Below are 20,489 nucleotides of genomic sequence, written 5' to 3'. Positions count from 1 at the left end.
AAAAATAACTTGCACAATTTTTTATTGTGTTGTAGAAAAGGAAAAATTGCACTACTACGCCTACAATCTCCTCCTGAGTTACTTTCATTTTTGTTACATGGGAATGATGAACGAAGTACGGCATTTTATGGAACGCATAGAAGGGTATAATATGATGTTTGCTTTTACTTCTATGGGTGGACAAATAGACAAAACCATCAACATGGGTCGTGGGCCATATGTGTTTTGCATGCGATGACAAACATGTCATTAAATTTGTAGCTTACTACCCGATGGATCAAGTTATGCTAAATTTCAACAATTCTACATTGTTGGTACAAAAAATGAGATATCTAACATAAAAATGTCGTTAGGTTATAAAATCACACTTTATGCCTTTTGTTTTAATTAAAAAATTTAATTATTGTTTGTAAAATTATTTATAACATTTATTTACTTCAATTGTATAATCCACTGCAGTATGGGAAATCAAGATGACTTTGATGATTCGATTGTTAAAGATTTGAAAAATCTATCAAGATTTAACGAATCCATATGTTCAGTCATGGAGGATGGTGCGTGACAACATACACCATGCAGATAGTGTTGAAATTCAATTAAGGCTTATTAATAAACAAAGTCACGACGCAAGAACTCACAATATGCCATTTGCGTCTGAAGTTGTCGCTTTGGTTGTTGGAGATATCAAATGTGTCTCAGAAGAGCGTGACATAATTGTTGAGGGTTGTGATGGTAGATTACATCGCATTAGTGAACTTCATCCATGCTATCTGGCACTTCAACATCCCCTGTTGTTTCCCCGTGATGAGGATGGGTATAGGTTAGACATCTCTCATAAAAGAGTTCAATTGCGTGAATGGTCTATTGCTGAACTAATACCGATAACTATTAAGAAGCGAGTACGATTAACCATGACAGAATGGTTTTCCTATCGAATAATGGACAAAATGAATGAAGTTGACACAATTTTGCGTTCTGTTAAATTATTCCATCAGTTTTTGGTTGATGGATGGACAATGATAGAGTCTGAAAGGCTTTTATTCATACGGAGAGATCAAAATGTACTAAGGGCTGATAAATACGTTAACCTTCAAGGTGTTACATCAATATCAGATAGTCCTTCACACATAGCTGGTAGATGTATTATTTTACCATCTATATATCCTAGGAGTCTGTGATTCATGACCGAGATATATCATGATGTTATGGGTATATGCAAGACGTATGGGTTTCCAGATGTATTTATAACATTTACGTGTAACTCAAAATGGCCAGAGATTTCCCGTTTTGCTCAGTCAAAAAATTTGCGTCCAGAAGATCGACCTGATATATTGTCTTGAGTGTTTAAAATAAAGTTGGACAGTTTGGTTAAGGACTTGAAGAACGAAAATTGGTTTGGAAGAGTAACTGCATGTAAGTAATTATCCCAACTAACCTTTGTAAGAGAATATTTATATTTGATGTTTTTGTCATCTTTTAATTAATTTTTTTTGAAATGCATGTAGTGGTATATAGTATTGAATTCCAAAAGAGAGGTCTTCTGCATGCACATAGTAGTGTTGCTTTTACATCGAGATGATAAGATTGTAAATCTAGTTGATATTAACAAGTTTATCTCTACTGAGTTGCCTAATAACTAAGAGAACCCTTTAATGTACTCTTTAGTGACAAATTTAATGATTAATGGCCCGTGTAGATCTTCGAATCCTCGATCACCATGCATGTAGAATGGACACTATTCAAAACACTTTCCTTAAAGGTTCAATGACGAAACATATGTTGATGGAGATTATTATCCATGTTAAAAGAGAATAGACAATGGTGCAACAATATTCAAAAGTGGTATTGAAGTGGACAACAGATTTGTTGTCGCTTACGATCCATCTTTATTGTTGAAATATAAGGCAAATATTAATGTTGAGTGGTGTAACCAATTTCGAGCTATTAAATATCTTTTCTAGTACATTAACAAAGGACAAGATAAGATTACGACGAGTTTGTCCAAAACAAGGAGAGAAAATGAAGATGACGAGGATGTTGACGAAATTCAAGAATACTATGATTGCATATATGTTTCTGCAAGCGATGCTTCACGGCTTATCTTAGGATTTGTTATTCATCATCAAACTCCACCAGTTGGCAGGCTTAGTTTTCATTTTCGAGGTGAACCTACTATTGTGTTCAACGACGACGAAACAATCGACGATGTCATATCTAGGCCGATGAATGAGAGATCAATGTTCATGTCTTGGATGGAGTGTTACAAACAATATGATCATGCTAGGAATAATCTATACAATGAGTTTCCAGGAAGTTATGTATGGTAAATAAAAGAGAAAATTTTGACTCCGCGGAAAAGAGGATTCAGTATAGGAAGATTGTATCACATTGCACTAGGTTGTGGCGAGCGATATTATTTGAGAACTTTACTCAACTTTGTCAAGGGTGCGACATCGTATGACGACATTAGGACTGTTGATGGATTCATGTATCCTACATTTAAGGATGCTTGCTATGCTGTGGGATTACTTAATAAAGAAAAGGAATATATTGATGGAATTATTGAAGCGAGCTTTTGGGGGCCTACATTTTATTTGAGGAAATTGTTTGCAATATTATTGATGTCCGGAAGCATAGCAGGGCTGGGATATGTTTGGGATAACAAATGGAAATTGCTCTCCGAACAAAGAAGTATGTTACAAGTCAGGTAATATAATTTCTATGATATAATATACTCCCTCCTATTCAGCTGAACTGTCCCATTTCCTTTTATGGTCAAGTCAGCTTAAATGTCCCATTTCTATTTTTGGCATGGATTTTTGACTATTATATCCTTAGTACTTTATCCTATTTTCAATTATACCCTTTATTACCCTTACTAATTTTCCCTCCCTTATAATTAATCAACATAATAAAATCTTAATTAATCCCACCCATTTACACTCCCTCCCTTTATAATCCTAAAACCCTACGTCCCTACCCATTCCCCATTTGATATTCTGCCGTTTTTCTTAATCCTCCATTGAAACCTTCACCTTCTTCCTTATTGTTCTTCTTGTTCTTCTCTGAAAACCCTACCCATTCCCCATTTGATATTCTGCCGTTTCTCTTAATCTTCCATTGAAAGCTTCACCTTCTTCCTTATCGTGTTTCTTGTTCTTCTCTGAAAACCCTAAAACATGGCAAACTCCAGTTCGCCATTAAAATCCCCCCTGAAGAATCCTAACTCGAAAATCGACTCATCCATGAAAAACCCTAAGTCTCGTACTTCTTTACTTCTGAGAATCCCCAAATCTCCTTACAAATCGCCTTCTAAGATAGACTTTAAGGGGTTCGATGATGGAAACCCTAGATCTGGACTGAAATCGTTTGAGGAAGAGTCTTATGATTACAATGATGACTCAACTTCTGTTGAGACTGATCCTAAGTGGGGAAGAGAACTTGACTCTGAAGGTGAACCCATTTACACACCTGAGCCTGATATATATCCTGATCGTGAATATTCTTCCATTGATGCTGTTTTTTCGAATACTGATTGTGAAGAAGAAGATTGGCTTGATAAGCTTGGTCCTTTCTCAAGTGAGTTTCTGTTTGTGTTGGTGCATGTTCATTTTGACTGATGATGATTTTTAAGTTAAACGTTTTTTTATGCATTTAATTTCTTTGCTCTGTGATCTCAAAGTGAGAGCAGTTTTAGCCACCAAAAAATCAAACAAAGGGGGTTTGGATTGTTTTCCAACGTTTACTGCACAAAGATGTTCGATTTTATACTCAATGATTTCAAAAAAAAAAAGAAATTTACCTGAGAGTTCTAAAACAACCAATTTTTTTCATTAATGTATATTTGAATAAAAATGTTTCATTGAAAACAACATACAATGTTTGTTGTTTGCTTCTGAAACATCCCATGTTAAAGATCCCAAAAATATGTCCAAATTGAAAAGGAATTTACATTTGATTAATGAAGCTGTGCTGGTTATGCTTGTGTTTGATTCTGTGCTTCAGTGCTGTTGTTGCTTCTGTGCTGTTGTTGCTTCTGTGCTGTTGTTGCTTTCTTCTGTGTCCCAAAAATTGTTGTTGGTTGCTGTTCTTTTGCTTAAACGAAGGTTGCTGTTGCAACTGTTGAAATTTGATGACTTTGGTTGTTGGTTACTTCTGACATTTCTACATTCAAATCCCCTTCTTCATATCCCCCTGCATACCCACTGACTTCCACAAGCTGATTCATTTTTTCATTACTTAGCTTTATGAATAAATATTGAAGTGAATCCACAACCAATTGTTTGTCAATAGTGAGGTAATCTGGTAAAGTCCCTTCCCTAGCTGCCTTTGTTTTGTTCATGTGAGGAATGTGATAGTCAAACCCCCCCTGTTTTTTCATGACCTCTATCATACAAGCTTGTAAAGTTATGAAAACAAACCTTAAACATTGTGGACTCAGATTTTGAAATGCATTATTCACAGCCTTAAGCAACTCTTTAACATTGTAAGCTGATTTTTGATATTGCAAAGCTTGAATTGATCTAAAAAAACCTAAATCTAGCACATTCATGTCAGGGGAATTTGGAGGTTGTTGCACTAATTGTATATTAAATCCATCTTTCATTGCCTCTTCTAAAAACCCTCTGTCATTGTGTGCTATATGAGGTTTAGCATTGTCTTGTTGAATGTAAATACGCTTGGATAATTCAGCAGGCCATTTTGCCCTAATTGTTGGCAACACATTAGTGATAAGCATTTCTCTAATGTGCTCTTTTGTGATTGACTGTATTGGCTTAGTTTCCATCTCCCCCCTTTTCCTGTTCTTTGAGCTTCTTTTTGCTGGCTCCTGTGTAATAAATGGCCATTTTAGCATTGTCTTGTTGTTTTCATTCAAAGCTGGTTTGATTGCGTTTGTGTGCCTTCTTATTACTTTGTTCCTCTTCCACCTACACACCGTTGATTGTGACACTTCCATTTGCTTTGCTACTGAATGCTGTGTACCCTTCAGTTCATATTTGATTGCCTTAAATTTTTCTTCATCAAACATTATTTTGTTTGCTGCTTCTTTCCCCCATCTCTTGCTGTTGAGGTTAATGATTGTGGTATTGGTTGTCATCTGCTTCTTGACATCATTCCACAATCGTGTAATTGTTTTCCTACAAACCTCAAACTCAATCGCAAGTGCGTTGATTGTGCCTAGCGCTGGTTTGCCCTTCTTATTTAATGCAGACAGTAGCTTCTGCATTATGCTTTCTCTTTGTTGTGTAGTTAATTGTTTTGTAGGAGCCATTGTTTTAGTTGATTGTGTAATAAATGAGCTTTGTCATTGTCTATTTATGCTTTCTGTTTTGTAATGTTATGATTGATTTTTTCTTGTTGTTGCACATTTCATTTTTAGCGCCATCTGCTTCTGTTTTCTGAAATTTTGGCTGTGTGCTTTGGGAATTTTCTTCAATTGTTGGCGGCAGTTTCTGAATATGTATTCAATTCCTTCTTTTTGGACATTTTCATTTTGAGTTTCAAAATAATGTGGGTACTGTGATGATATTTTCCATTTTGAAAAATTGGTTGTTTATAAATTGGAGGCTATTTAAGAAATTATTAATGCATTTTTTGGGTAATTTGGAAAATCTGAAGTCAATGATCGCAAAAAAATTCGCACTCACATGATCAGTAACGACTGCAACTACACCGAAGCTGTTGAAGAATTGAGAAGGCTCTCGGAGATACCGTAATTGATGTTTTTAATTTTTAGTACTCTTGACAAACTTATGTAATTTCCAAAAATTATTGTAAACGTAATTGTGGCGCAATTTAGGACTTAATTATGTAATTTAGGACTTAATTATGTAATTTAGGACTTAATTAAATTATCGATGTAATTGTGGCGCAAAAAAATTTCAAACTTTTGGTGCCAAAAAAAATCAGCTTTTAATTTGGTGGGAATTTGGTGGGAATCATTAATTCCTTAATCTTTACAATTAAAAACCCATAATACTACTCTCTCTCCTCTCTTAGGGTCCCATTTTGACTTTTCTTAAAATCCGTGAAAAGTCAAATGGGACATCTCACCTGAATAGGAGGGAGTATATTTTTTGAATATGTCATCTATAGACAATTTATATATTTAATTAAAATATATTTCAGATTTAAACCTCAATTGAATTACTTCAAACCTTTGAATTTGAAACTTCAACATCGATTTACTTTACGTGATCGTTCACAGGTACTTTAAATCAACCACTTTACTTCAAATTCTGTTATACCTTTAGTTACATATTTTGTCATTTCAACCTTTTTATATCCTTAGTTTGAGATATTGAATCATCAACTTACTTCTTGTTTCCCAATTGCAATTAAATTTTTTATTAAAAACTCTTATAACTCCCGAGATACTTTGAGATGAATACCTTAAGTCATTTATTGAATCTCATATTCATTAAAGATATCCACAATCATTTTAATATCAACTTTTAATAACTCAAAACTCGATCATTGTCAACTTACTTCGAATTATAACATTTATAACAATACTCTTCATTTAACGCTTAAAACTTCAAATTCCATAACAAATTCATCCGAAATAACTTTAATAACCTTTAGACATTCAAATTCGTATTTTTTCTTAACCATTATTCTATTATACTCACGTTTTACCATCAATATTTTCATACAATCCCAATTTTTTTAAGTTTATCCTCGATCAACTTAAGGTTCTTTTTTTTTTTTTTTTGTTTTTTTAACCTTTAATAACCAAACATTTCCTCACTTACAAAGTCAAACTTCTCACAATTTAAGTATTCTTTAAACTTCCAATTGATCCCTTTTTTTCTTAATTCACATTTTTCCATCAATAAAACCTTTATAGAGTCCCAATGTTATCATTCATTCATTAAAAACCTTTGAAAACTTTCTCAATCATAATTTCACATTAACCTCAATACGTATAGGCCATTTAATCAATCTTACTACAACATAACTTTAAGTTAATGTTAATTGTATTAACCATTGTTTCCTTTCGAAACTTCCCTTAATTAAAATTTCTCATCCAAGTATCATTAAATTGAACATGTCACAAATAATTTTTCTACATTCTTTATTCCTTTATAGATTTTCAATCTTAACACACAATTAATGTATAACTTTCAATATTCCCAAAATGTTTCTTTTAAACTCTTTGCATCGAATCATTCTTGCACAACATCATCACAATTGTCGATAAGATTGGTCCTCAATTCCTTTTGCCAGTTATCCGAGTATATATAATATCTTTTGTAAAACAATTTCAAGAATACTTGACTAGAATATATATATATATATATATATATATATATAAATATATATATATATATATATATATATATATGTATATATATATATATATATATATATGTATATATATATATATACATATATATATATATATATATATATATATATATATATATATATATATATATATATATATATATATATATATATATATATATATACATATATATATATATATATACATATATATATATATACATATATATATATATATATATACATATATATATATATATATATACATATATATATATATACATATATATATATATACATATATATATATATACATATATATATATATATATATATATATATATATATATATATATATATATATATATATATATATATATATATATATATATATATATATATATATATATATATATATATATATATATATATATATATATATATATATATATATATATATATATATATATATATATATATATATATATATATATATATTTCAAGTTGAAATTTTGAGAGCTTTTAAAAAATTTTTTTTTTTTATACATGACATATAAACAATCACACAATATATCACATAAAAGCAAGTAAATCCACCAATCAAGATTCAAACGAAAAATTCCCAAATTAACTTTAATATCCTTTAAAACTCCTTTCACCAAACTTCAAAGTTTCAAATTCATAATTCGGACTTAACTCTTGACCTTCGGCTTGACTCGTACTAAAAGCGAATTCACAACACGTAAGGAAACTTCAAGGTTTCCTTAGCACGTAAGCACGTTACGTATTACACATATAACACATAGTCAAATTAATACCATTCGATTCTTAAAAGATATACCCTAAGATTCCACTATCGCGCTCTCTCGGGTTTTCGAAATTCATTTTTCAAAAGAACCGTATGCCATTTGGGTATACCCTAACAGTCATTAAACGGCCTCTAGGCATAGCGTTTAACTAGACACAGAAGGACAGATAGAAATCACTTACAAATTCTACTCATAACATGATAACATAAACTTTACACTTTACTAATAATAGTTTAGTGTTCTTGGGTCAAACTTACTTATACACATTGTTCAGTCTTAGATTTTCTCTAATTTTCACATACTTTATCACATTAATTAAAAGGTAGGGTGGTGAATGGAATACATCATACTCAGTTGTTAAAACGACTTCCTAGGGATTCATCTATCACATAAAACAAGTAAGCACATAGTATTTACAGGTAATATCCCCAGATTCGACTTAGACTCAATTCTATCGATCTCTCATATTTTCGAAATTTGTTTTTATATTCTTTTAAAAACTTTGACTCTGATACCATTTGAAACCGCTCTGAAATGAGTTCGTATGAGGGAGTTATGTCCAAAATACTAGTAGGCTATCATGAAAATCGACAATGAGGTTTCTGTTTTGTTCTGTCCGAACCTGTGTTGCTGTTTTTGAGACAGTTATAGTCGTTTTGGAGTTCTGGTGCTTTCATGAGATTTGTAGAGCTTCGAGCTGCGGTCGTGTGGGCACTTGAATCGTTCCAAAATGAGTTTGTATGAGAGAGTTATGTTCAAAATAGTGAAATACCAATAGGGTGTCATGAAAATCAATAATAAGCTTTCTGTTTTTTCATGTTCGGGCCTGTTCTGATTGTTTTTGGGTTTTAGTGTCTGCATAAGAATAGTAGATCTCTGAGTCATGGTCGCGTAGCCACTTCAATCGCCTCTATATGAGTTCTTAAGAGGAAGTTATGATCGAATTACTAACAGGTGTCCTGATGTGGAACTAAAATGGAGTTTATTAAGTGGGATTAGGAACTATAAAATGAATTGGATGTTTAAGGTAATTTATTGGGTAATAGGGTTATTACTCTCCCTTTATTGATTGGTATTTTAAATGATGATGAATTTATTTATATTTTAAGTAAATTGTGATTTCAAAAGAAAATTTAGTGAATTCTTGTTTTGTTTTATAATAAAATATTCGACATTGAAAAATGTGCGGTTTTGGAAATTGGCAACGGATATTTATATCCAGATTATTGTGAAATCCTATAGCTTGATAATAGGTAATGGTTATTCGGATCGGTCTCGAACCCCCGATCCCTTTTCGTTCTTGCAAGAACCGTATTTTCAGTGATGACGATCACCCGTGTTCTCAGGATTTAGATCAAGCCTAGTTCCTGACGGTCCATTGTATTCCCACGTTTTAAAATGTTATTACATTATTGTTTTTAATGAGTTTTGAATAAATATTTTTGGTATATAAAGTTTTGTTTGTTTTGCAATGAAAGCATATGTTTCACTTGCCGTATTATTTCGCTATTAACTTGTAAAGTTAATGTGTAGATACGTAGAGCCTAATAGTCGTTTATCAAAACTTCTTAAAAGAGCTAAGCTTATAATTTGGGATGAGGTTCCAATGACACACAAGCATTGCTTTGTAAAACATATGAATTAAGCTTTGGTGGAAAGGTTATGGTCTTTGGTGGTGATTTTAGACAAGTTTTGCCAGTTATTCCAAAGGGTACAAGACAGAATATTGTATTCGCAGCGCTAAACTTTTCAAAGATTTAGAATGATTGCAAGGTGCTACGACTTATAAAGAACATGAGATTAAGATGGGGGTTAGCCAATGTTGATGAATTGCGAGAATTTGCAGATTGGATTCTCAATGTTGGTGATAGAAAACTTGGAGGACTTAACGATGGAGAGGCTATTATCGATATACCTGAATATATATTAATAAAGGGTGCATTTGATCCAATGGCTGCAATCGTAGATTGCACATATCCTGGAATTTTTGATGGTTTAATTGTTAATCCGTACTTTTACAGTAGGGCAGTTCTAGCACCCACAAACGAGATTGTCGATAAGGTCAATGAACATGATTTATCACTTTTTCCAGGAGAAGAGGGATTGTATTTGAGCTCCAATTCAATCGACAAATTTATCGCTAATTATGAATGATGCCTTTTCAATTGAATTTCTCAAATCTATACGTGCATATGGAGTTCCAAACTATAAATTAGTGCTTAAAGTTGGTGCTCCAATAATGATGCTCAGAAATATGGATCAGTCAGCGGAATTATGCAATGGTAGACATTTATTGGTTGATCATCTTGGCAATCGAGTTATTCAAGCAACTATTATATTTGGATCTAACATTGGTTATAAGGTTTTCATTCCAATGATTACACTCGCACCTAAGGATAACTCCAAAATCCCAGTTGCTCTTCGGAGAAGAAAATTTCTTGTATCTTTGTGTTTTGGGATGACGATTAATAAGAGTCAAGGAGAATCACTATCTCATGTTGGTTTGTTCCTTCCCAAGCCTGTTTTCAGTCATGGATAATTTTATGTTGTCGTTTCTAGAGTGACTAGGCGAAAATGTTTGAAAATTCTTATATGTGACAAAGATGGTGAAATTTATCATCGCACTGAGAATGTTCTATATAAAGAGGTGTTTCAAAACCTATAAATGTTATTTTCTCCTAAGTTTCTATATTCTTATATTATATATTTTTAATTTTCATAAAAAATATATATGTGTAGTACTTGCGTAATTATTCACATTCATCTTTATGTTCTCAAAATATGACATCGTTATTTCCTATGAAAAAATTTTAACTTCAAAATGTAAAGTACAATTACATATTTGTGTTTTAATTACATACTAATATATATTTTTATTAACAAACCCATACATTGCACTTCTATACTAGTTTGTGATAATGCAATAACTAATACGAGTGATAATATATTAATACGAGTGATAATATATTAATACAATAAATAATAAACTAATACCACACTAATACAACTTCTAAATAAACTAAGTAAAATTGAATTTAGACAATAGTTGATAGCTGACTTTATTATTTAATTTTTTCTAATACAACTAAAAGTATACTCATACAACTAATTATATACTAATACATATAATAATATTCTAATAATGCACTAATACAAGTAATAATATACTAATACAACTAAAAATATACTAATACTAAACTAATGGATTAATAATACACTAATACATTTAATTATATATTAATACAATTAATATTATATTAATAATACACTGATATGACCAATAATACACTAATACCACTAATAATAACAGTACTAATAATAATAATAATATTAATTATAACAATAATAATATTAATTATAAAAACAACAACAACAACAACAACAACAACAACAATAATAATAATAATAATAATAATAATAATAATAATAATAATAATAATAATAATTTTCACTCCTTTTACTTTCTCCACCTTTAGAGAGTTAGGTGAAAACACGCTCGACCTGTTATCACGAATTGCATCGTTTTCTTTGAGTAACGTAGGTTGCACCAAGTCTAAGGCATCCATTTTCAGAGACTAGCTTTTTGTATTCAAAAGAGTATGGTTGCTTAGCTTGTTGCTCGACTTCCCACCAACTTCTTGTAAAGTCTCTTTCTATGAAATGAAATATAATAATAATAATAATAATAATAATAATAATAATACCGTATAAGCTCTTAGTGTTCCAGGTCTATTTCATATGCTGGTAAACTCCAATTGGTGTGTTATGTGCTTATTAATATTAGCTCATACGAATGCCACCTGTTTATTCTTGCAAAATCAGTGATTATGAAGATAAATTCAATATGTAGAGCATATTTGTGGCATGTTGATCCCAAGAATCTTTTTCCTGGTAATGTAACGTGGTCTGATGTTTGTATAAAGAAAACAAAATGGGGGTCTTGGCCTTTGGAATATTAAGGTATGGAATGAAGTAGTTGTAGGTAAGCTTGCTTGGCATATCTATAATTTGTCTGAATCCTTGTGGGTACGATGTGTTCATGGAGTATGTAGTAAAGGGGCTAATCTGCGTATCTTTAACCCCCCTCCTACTGCGAGTTGGTCTTTTAGGAAAATATTTCATCTATTCTTAAGGCTAGGTTTATCCTTTGGATGACTGTGAGGAACAAAATTAAAAACCAAGGATAAACTCATGCAAATGAATCTTCTCGAAGAGGATAAGTGCCGTATTTGTTGTTTAAGCTCTGAGTCAGCAAATCATATCATCTTCAATTGCCCTTTCAATCTTTAATGTTACTAGGTTGAGATCTTAGCTTGGCACTCCGTTTCAAGGTATTCTCTTTTTGACATTGTTAAGAAACGATGGCGAATGCATAATCTCGAGAGGAAAATCCTTGTTTTGAGTATTAGTTGCTTATGTTATCAGATTTGGTGTGCTAGAAATGACGTAATATGGAAACACCATGTTAGCACTATGGATAAGATCATGAAAAACATCAGACAAGAAGTTAATATTAAGATTTTCACTCTTTACCCAGTAAAGGCTCAAACCAATGTTTGGTTTAGAGACCCTTGCATTAGTTTCTTGTATAGTTTTGTTTATGTTTTAATGGAGCACTCTACTTTTTGCACATGAAGACTGAATTGGTGCAACCCTTCCTACAAGGTGAGCACCTCTTTCATACTGATGCAATGTAAATATAGTTGTCCTGTCTTTCTATTTGTAGCTGGTTTTGCTTGGTACAATGTTATTTTTTTATTTTCTATAGTAGTAGTAGTAGTAATAATAATAATAATAATAATAATAATAATAATAATAATAATAATAATAATAATAATAATAATAATAATGTTTCATTAAACTTCAATTCTCTCTCAAGCGACAGCCTCTCTCTTCTGCAATTGAGAGGCGATTTTAGGGTTGGGCTCTCTAACGAGGGCGGGTCCCCTTGTAACTAGCAACCAGGTCTTAGGCGGCCGTGTATCTACTTCATTTGGCTCTCTTTCTATGTAGTTATTGCCCACCCTGGGACAGACAGGGAGACTAAGAAAAGTGGTGGAGCAACAACAACCACCCCCGACCGTGGAAAAAGAGAAGTGGGCTTCAGTGTCCTACCCTTTAGTTTCAACAGCAGAGGAGAATTTTACAGATGTTCACTCCCCAACTCAGATGTGAAGCCGAAATTGGGGTTCGATTTTGAAAGAAACAAATGTGGTTAACGATGAGGATGAAGGAATGAATAAAAAGCAGGAACAACAAGTCCCACAACGGCATTGCAAAGGAAGTTAGATATTTTGAGAATGTTGTGGTGTGTTTTGTTTTTGGTGCTGATCCACCCTCCATGTTATTAATAGGTTCATTAAGCGGATTTGGAAAGACTCAAGTGTCGATAAAATTGGACTGGTGAATAAGGGAGTGTTTTTGGTTAGATTTAACACAAAAGAGGAACAAGAGAAAGCCTGTGGCATGACTGGGCTCTTGTTTGATAAAAAGCCTTTCATAATCAAGTCTTGGGATGCAAACATGTCTTATAGAAAGAGTAGCATAACCACCATGCCTATTTGGGTCAAATTACCAAAACATAATGTTAGGTATTGGGGTGAATCTACACTGAGAAAAATTGTGGGGTACCTTGGACGAGCACATAAGATTGATACAGCCACATTAAAGATAGAGCGTATGCGGTATGCCCGAGTATTAGTTGATATGGACATCAATGAGGTATTCCCAGAGAAGCTATACTATACAAATGAACATGATGAATTGGTGACACAACCGGTACAGTACAAATGGCTTCCGCTATAGTACTCTAAATGAAGTCAGTTTGGACACACAAACACAGAATGCAGGGTTGGTATTAAGCAAACTAATAATTATGTGAACCTTGCGGTGGATGAGGATGGATTTAAGCTGGTCAAACCTAGGTGGGTACGCAAGAGCAAAGAGATATTAAAGAAAACTGATGATCAACAAAACACCATCAATCCTGGGACAGTTGAACAACAAAACTATGTGGATGTAGCACCTTGTGAGCAATCCAAAACTACACTTTATAGCTATGTAGATAATACAACTACTCAACAAGGGCAGGAAAACATGAAGGCACCCATTGGGATAGTATGTAATACACTTAATATCAGAAATGGTTTTGAGCTGTTGTAGAGTATGGAGGACAATGAAGAGCCAAGGCCAAATCCGAAAGAAACAAAAAGAAATGAGACTAGCACAACACAGTCTACAGGAGAGGGGGGAATGTGGGGGACACACAACGCTATCCCTCCTGATGAATAACATACTAGCTTGGAATGTAAGAAGGCTAAACAAGGCAAGTAAACAAGACGAAGTGGCAAGGTTCATTTCCTGCCATAACATTAACCTGTTTGGTCTTCTTGAAACAAAGGTAAAGAAGAACAGGCTAGGCCATCTTTACCAAAAAATCTCTCAGGTTGGTGCTTTACCCACAACTTAGATTGGCACAAAGGAGGTGGAATTGTAGTAGCATGGAAAAGTGAGGACGTGAAGGTAGATATCATGAGGTACCATAGTCAATATATTCATCTAGAGGTTTCTCCTAAGTTGGTAGCAACTTCTTATGCACCTTTGTCGATGATGCAACGGATAAAAATACTAGATTAGAGCTCCTCAATGAGAGGATTGGTACCACCCTCAGGCTCACAGAAATCATCCCACTGAGACACTATATGGAGACATGTGGCCTATATGAATTGAAAAGTAATGGTAGATTTTTCACTTGGAATAATAAACAAGCAGGGTAGTCTCGGGTCAAGAGCAAGATCGATAGGGTCTTGGGTAAACACCAATAGGAGGAAGCTTACCTTAATGTTGAGGTCACCTTTTACCCGGAAGGAGAATTCGACCACACCCCTATGGTAACTTGCTTCATCAACCCTATCAATGCTAGGAAGCCATTCAAGTTCTATAATCACTAGGGTAAAGATCCAGAGTTTGTGGATATGGTTAATAATGTATGGTCTATAAAGATTCATGGATTCTTGAACTTCTAGATCCTTAAAAAAATGCAGATGTTGAAACATGTGTTGAAAGCAAAATTCTCGAAAACTCATTTTGAGGATCAGCTTAGGCAGGCAGAGCATCATCTAAGTGTTATTTAAAATCATATGCCGTCTGATTCCTTGAACCCTATGTATGCAGCGCAAGAACAGAAAGCAGTAGAGAACCTAAGGAAAGTGAAAGCTGACTTCACCTTCTACATTAGTCAAAAAGCCAAACTTAATTGGCTAAAGTACGGAGATAATAATACAAAATTGTTCCACAAGAGCATCAAAAACTGAAGAAATGGCAATACCATCCAAATTCGTACCATAGATGGCACCACAACCACAGAGCAAGGCAAAATCCCAGAAGTGTTGCTCCAACACTTCAAAGGCATCATGTGCAGTGAGTTGGAAAAACGACAACGAATCAATATAGACATCATTAGTGAAGGCCCAATTCTAAACGACTAGCATAGAAACATCCTCAATTTGCATTTCTCTCCTGATGAGATAAAGACTCAGATGTAGAGTGTCCCTGAAGATAAAGCCCCGGGTCTTAATGGCTAAAATAGTGGCTTCTTTAAAGTAGCGTGGGATATCGTAGGGGAAGATATAATGCACGCAATCCAAAACTTCTTTGATACCGGTGTCCTTCTTAATGCCTGGAATGTGATTGCAATCACTCTCATCCCAAAGAGTGCTTGCCCTAATGATCTTGGCTACTTCAAACCTATATCCTATTGCCATGTTATTTACAAATTTATCTATAAATGACTCTAATAGGATGAAACTGGCGCTTAATATATTATCAATAGCTCGAAGGGGGCTGTTGTTGCAGGTCGCAGCATTCTCCTTAACATTCTCCTGTGTCAAGAAATCGTGAAACATTATGAATGGAAGAATTGACTCGCCAGCTGCCTTCTTAAGATTGACCTTCATAAAGCTTATGAAATGATGGACTAAGAATTTATCAAAGACATGAAATATTACTCTCAACTTTCCAGAAAAGTTTGTCAGAATTGTTTACACTTACATTTCCACAGCTCAATTTGCAATAATGCTAAATGGCCAACCCTCAGAGCTCTTTCGATCGACAAGAGGTATACGACAAGGAGACCCTATTTCCCCATTCTCTTTGTTATTGCGATAGAATACCTGTCTAGAATCCTGAAAGCATCCAGCAGATCAAGTAGGTTCAGTTTTCACCCCAGATGCAAGAAACTGGGCCTCAACCACCTCATTTTCGCAGATGATCTTATGTTAATGAGTAAAAGGGACTCTACCTCAATCCAAGTCCTTATTGAGAGAATCAACCTCTTTTCTAAGGCTTCAGGCCTTCATGCAAACTACAATAAATCCACGATGTTCCTAGCAGGCTTGAGCAATGAACAAAAAAATTCTATGGCAAGAACTCCAATTCCCTCTAGGTAATCTCCAAGTCAAGTACCTTGGTGTGCCTTTCTCCTCAAAGTGCATAACAGCTGCCGAATGCGATGTCCTTGTTGACAAAATGACTAAGAGAATCATGACTTAACATGTAAAGTACTTAACGTATGCAGCTAGACTTCAATTGGTGAATGCAGTGCTTATGAGTATTTCTAGTTATTGGTGCCAAATGTTTATTCTCCCCAAGAAAGTACTAAAGGAAATAAACTCTGTATGTCGCGCATATCTATGGCATAGAGATGCCAAAAACACTTCTCCGGGTAATGTGGGTTGGCCTAATGTTTGTATTCCTAAGAAGACTAGAGGTCTTGGCATTCAAAACCTCAAAGTTTGGAATGTTGCTGCAGTTGGGAAAATTACTTAACATATCAGCACTATGCAAGACTTGCTTTGGGTTAAGTGGGTTTATGAGGTGAATATGAAAGGAAGTAGATGGAAACTATTTGATCCACTCGTTACCTCTAGCTGGGCATTTAAGAAGATATGCAATGTAAAAGATAAACTGTGGCAAATCGATTGAGCAAAGCAACTATTCCATTAGCAAAGTATACTAGAAGCTACAACCCCACCCCCCCCCCCCCCCCCCCCCCCCTTTGGAAGGTGAACTTGGCAAAGGTGGTTTGGTCAAGGCATGCTCTCCCAAGACTAGATTCATCCTATGGCTCACATTCCTCAATAAACTCAAGATCAAAGACCGCCTATTCAAGCTGGGTGTAACCCCAAATGAATCATGTCCACTCTGTGGTGATGAAAGTGAATCAATTGACCATTTTTATTTTGCGTTCAGATTCAGTAAAACATGTTTAGATGCGGTGTAACACCCCGAGATTTTAATTACATAATTATTTAACATTTTAATAACTTTTAAAGATTTTACAATTATATTAAATTATTTCTGAATTTGTTTTAATAAATTTCTTTCATATTACGAATTTAAATGTAAATTTATATATATATTTATATTAAAAATATAGTTACGATTTCTTAAATAAAGAGGTTCAAATCAAAATGATTATTTTATTAAAATGTGTGAGCCCACGAAGGTGAGTCTCTTAGTTGGGTCTCGCAAGAAAATGAATCGAGATAAAAATAAATAAATAAACAAACATAATAATAATAATAATAATAATAATAATAATAATAATAATAATAATAATAATAATAATAATAATAATAATAATAATAATAATAATAATAATAACAGCAACAAGGATAAAAACCCATGAAACCCTAAATTCTAAAAGCTTAGCCGTCACTCTCATCCCCTCTCTTCCCTCTCTAAATTCCTTCCCTCTCACTCACGGTTCAGCCCACGAACAACCAAGCAGTTCCTCCTGTCCCACCGTGACCACCACCTGCAGCAGGGCGATGCCTTTTTCTCCTCTACAAGCAGCCACCGCAGCACAGCCCTCTTCTTCCTCCCCTACGCACAGACACGGAAGCAGCAGCCTTGTCCCCAACCTATTGCTGCCACCAGCTTCCTCCTCCCCTACTGCCGTGAAGTTTGCCGCCACCAGCAGCCACGGTTCAGCCGCGTGGTATCCTCGACAACCACCTAGTCTTCACTCCTTTTTTCTAATTGCCCCATTGTAAGCCTCTCAAGTTAACTCTAAGTAACCTTCCTAGTATCTAATTAGAATTTTACTAAGTTTATGAGTTGGGTGTTAATTTTTTATGATTGTCATTGAATCTTGTTACAGGTAAGAATTTGATTGATGATTTGAATGTACTTATGAACTGGATTTTTGAAAATATAAGTGAAAAATGTTGAACCTTGTATTATTTTCCTTGAATCTTTTTGTGGGTAAGAGTGTGTTTGATGAGTTTAACACATTTATGACTTAGAGTTTGAAGTATAAATGAAAATAATGGTTGTGTGCTATTTTGATGGTGTCTTAGTAAATGAGTAACTTTATTTGTGTTAAATGTGGGAGTTTTGTTAGGCATGGTAGTCTTAATTGGCCTCGTTGAAGTAAAGGAAATTATTAATGTTGATTACAAGTACTCTAGTTAGGTTATTGAAGTTATAATTAAATGATATTAGTAAGGCTATGAACATAGTGTTAACTTGTTGAGAATTATTAAAGTTACTTGTTATGATGTCTTGATTTTAGTTTTTTCTAACCTTGGAGAATATAATAAATGATATTGCGATGCGATAACCTTAAGATTCGTTCTCGTCATCATATTAGCACTACATTAACATTGTGAGACTTAAGTGTGAATCGTCGTTTTATTTTAAGATAGTGTAAATCTTTACAACTCAAAGTTAGCTCGTGTAATGAAACAATTGACATAATCCTTTTATTCTTTGTCGATGGAAAAACTTGTGTTATTGTTGAATTGACGATTATGCTTGGTGTTGAATGAGATGCGTACGTGCTCGAAGTAATTGAAAACTTGTTGTGAATGGATGATAGTGATTACCTTGGTTTTTAGCTGGTATGACAAAGTAGATAAGTGGACTTATTAGTTCTACTCCTAACTTATATAGGCGCTCAATTCATAAGAGGAAGGTAGATCTTTAGTTGGGTGACTTTTGTGACTTTTGGTCGTCCAGCGACGCTTATAGGTACGTACACGTAGTAATTAATTATCATATTCATTGTTTCAAACTATTATCAATATTTCATGATTATATGCATCGTATTAGAATTATAGAGCACCAGAAAGTAAACTATGCTAGCGTATAGTCATAATATTGATATAGGCAAGTGGAATTAAAGCATTATGAGACTATGAGAACAGATTTCTATATAGTAGAGAACGCACCATAGTTGTGTATAGTATTGAAGTGATTTCCTACTTATTGAGCCTTGATTATGATTAGATGGCGTGACTCAATTGGATTATGTCCAGTTGATTTAGTAGTTCCCTAGGTGAGATCGGATGGAATGGCCGACACCGCCCGTTGACCAAGGTGTTACCATGCGGGCCTTGCAAACCCCAATATGGTGGCCTCTTCACTGGTTTAGTACCCCAGTGTGTTAGTTTTTCCCAAAGGTAGGACCCGAGAGGGTCAGTTGGAGGGGGCATGAGCTCATACTTTGCCATGGGTGCCAAATGGCCGATAACGCCCTTGGCTGTGTCACTATGCGATGAATAGAGAAAAGATCCACTACCTTTGAATATACTTCGAGGGATTAGTAGTTTGAAAGAGAAATTATGAGTAAATAGAGGTGTTTAGACTAGGGATGGCAATGGGTACTGGACCCGACCCGGATCCGTGGATCTGTATCCGTTTTCACGGATCTGGTTCCTAAAAATATAGACCCGTCGGATCCGGGTCGGATCCGGATCCTGTTAATATTCACGGGTCCGGATCCGGATCTGAGAAAAAAACCCAGACCCGGACCCGTGGATCTAGAGGACCCGTTTTTTCAAAAAAAATTAAAATTTTTTTTTATATCAGCCTAAGTAAGTAAAGTAACCCTAGCCCTGTTTTGAATTTTGAGTTTGAATACCCTCCTCCCCACTCCCATCTGTAGCCGTCTGCCACTCTGCCCGTCTCCCTCCTCTCCCTGCTCCCATTTCTCAAACTCCATCCCATCTCCCTCCCACTCGCATTCTCGCTCTCTCTGTCTCTCAACTCTCCCACTCTCGCAGTAGACGGCCACACGCATTTTCTCGCTCCCAGACTGGCAGACTCCCTCCCTCAGTGCCTCTGCCTCGAGCCCTCGACTCCTCCCACTCTCCCAGTCTCGCACCATCACAGGAGGTAATGAACTTATGAACCCTAATTTTTTTTTCCTACACTACTTTTGATTTATGTTGAGTAGTAGATATATGTCTAATGTTGAGTTTAGTGGTTGATTTATGTTGAGTTTAATGGTAATTTTTAATTTATGTTGAGTAGTTATTTATTTATTTGAGTTTAGTGGTTGATTTATGTTGATTTATTTGAGTTTAATGGTTGATTTATATTGAG

The 20,489-nt window shown here is 34.3% G+C and overlaps 1 protein-coding gene across 1 annotated transcript; it reads left to right on the top strand.

Annotated features, from left to right (window-relative positions):
- Nucleotides 1-9,893: 9,893 nt before the first annotated feature.
- Nucleotides 9,894-10,253, top strand: LOC130802603 (uncharacterized). The gene has a single exon (XM_057666610.1). The coding sequence runs from the start codon at nt 9,894-9,896 to the stop codon at nt 10,251-10,253; it is 360 nt and encodes a 119-aa protein (XP_057522593.1).
- The last annotated feature ends 10,236 nt before the right edge of the window (nt 10,254-20,489 follow it).

The sequence above is a fragment of the Amaranthus tricolor genome, chromosome 16 (genome assembly GCF_026212465.1).
Source record: "Amaranthus tricolor cultivar Red isolate AtriRed21 chromosome 16, ASM2621246v1, whole genome shotgun sequence".
Lineage (NCBI taxonomy): Eukaryota > Viridiplantae > Streptophyta > Magnoliopsida > Caryophyllales > Amaranthaceae > Amaranthus > Amaranthus tricolor.
This window is presented reverse-complemented; position numbering and strand designations above follow the sequence as displayed.

Excerpts from the sequence above, each read along its gene's own strand:
- LOC130802603 (XM_057666610.1), top strand. The coding sequence starts at position 9,894 with ATGAGATTAAGATGGGGGTTAGCCAATGTTGATGAATTGCGAGAATTT.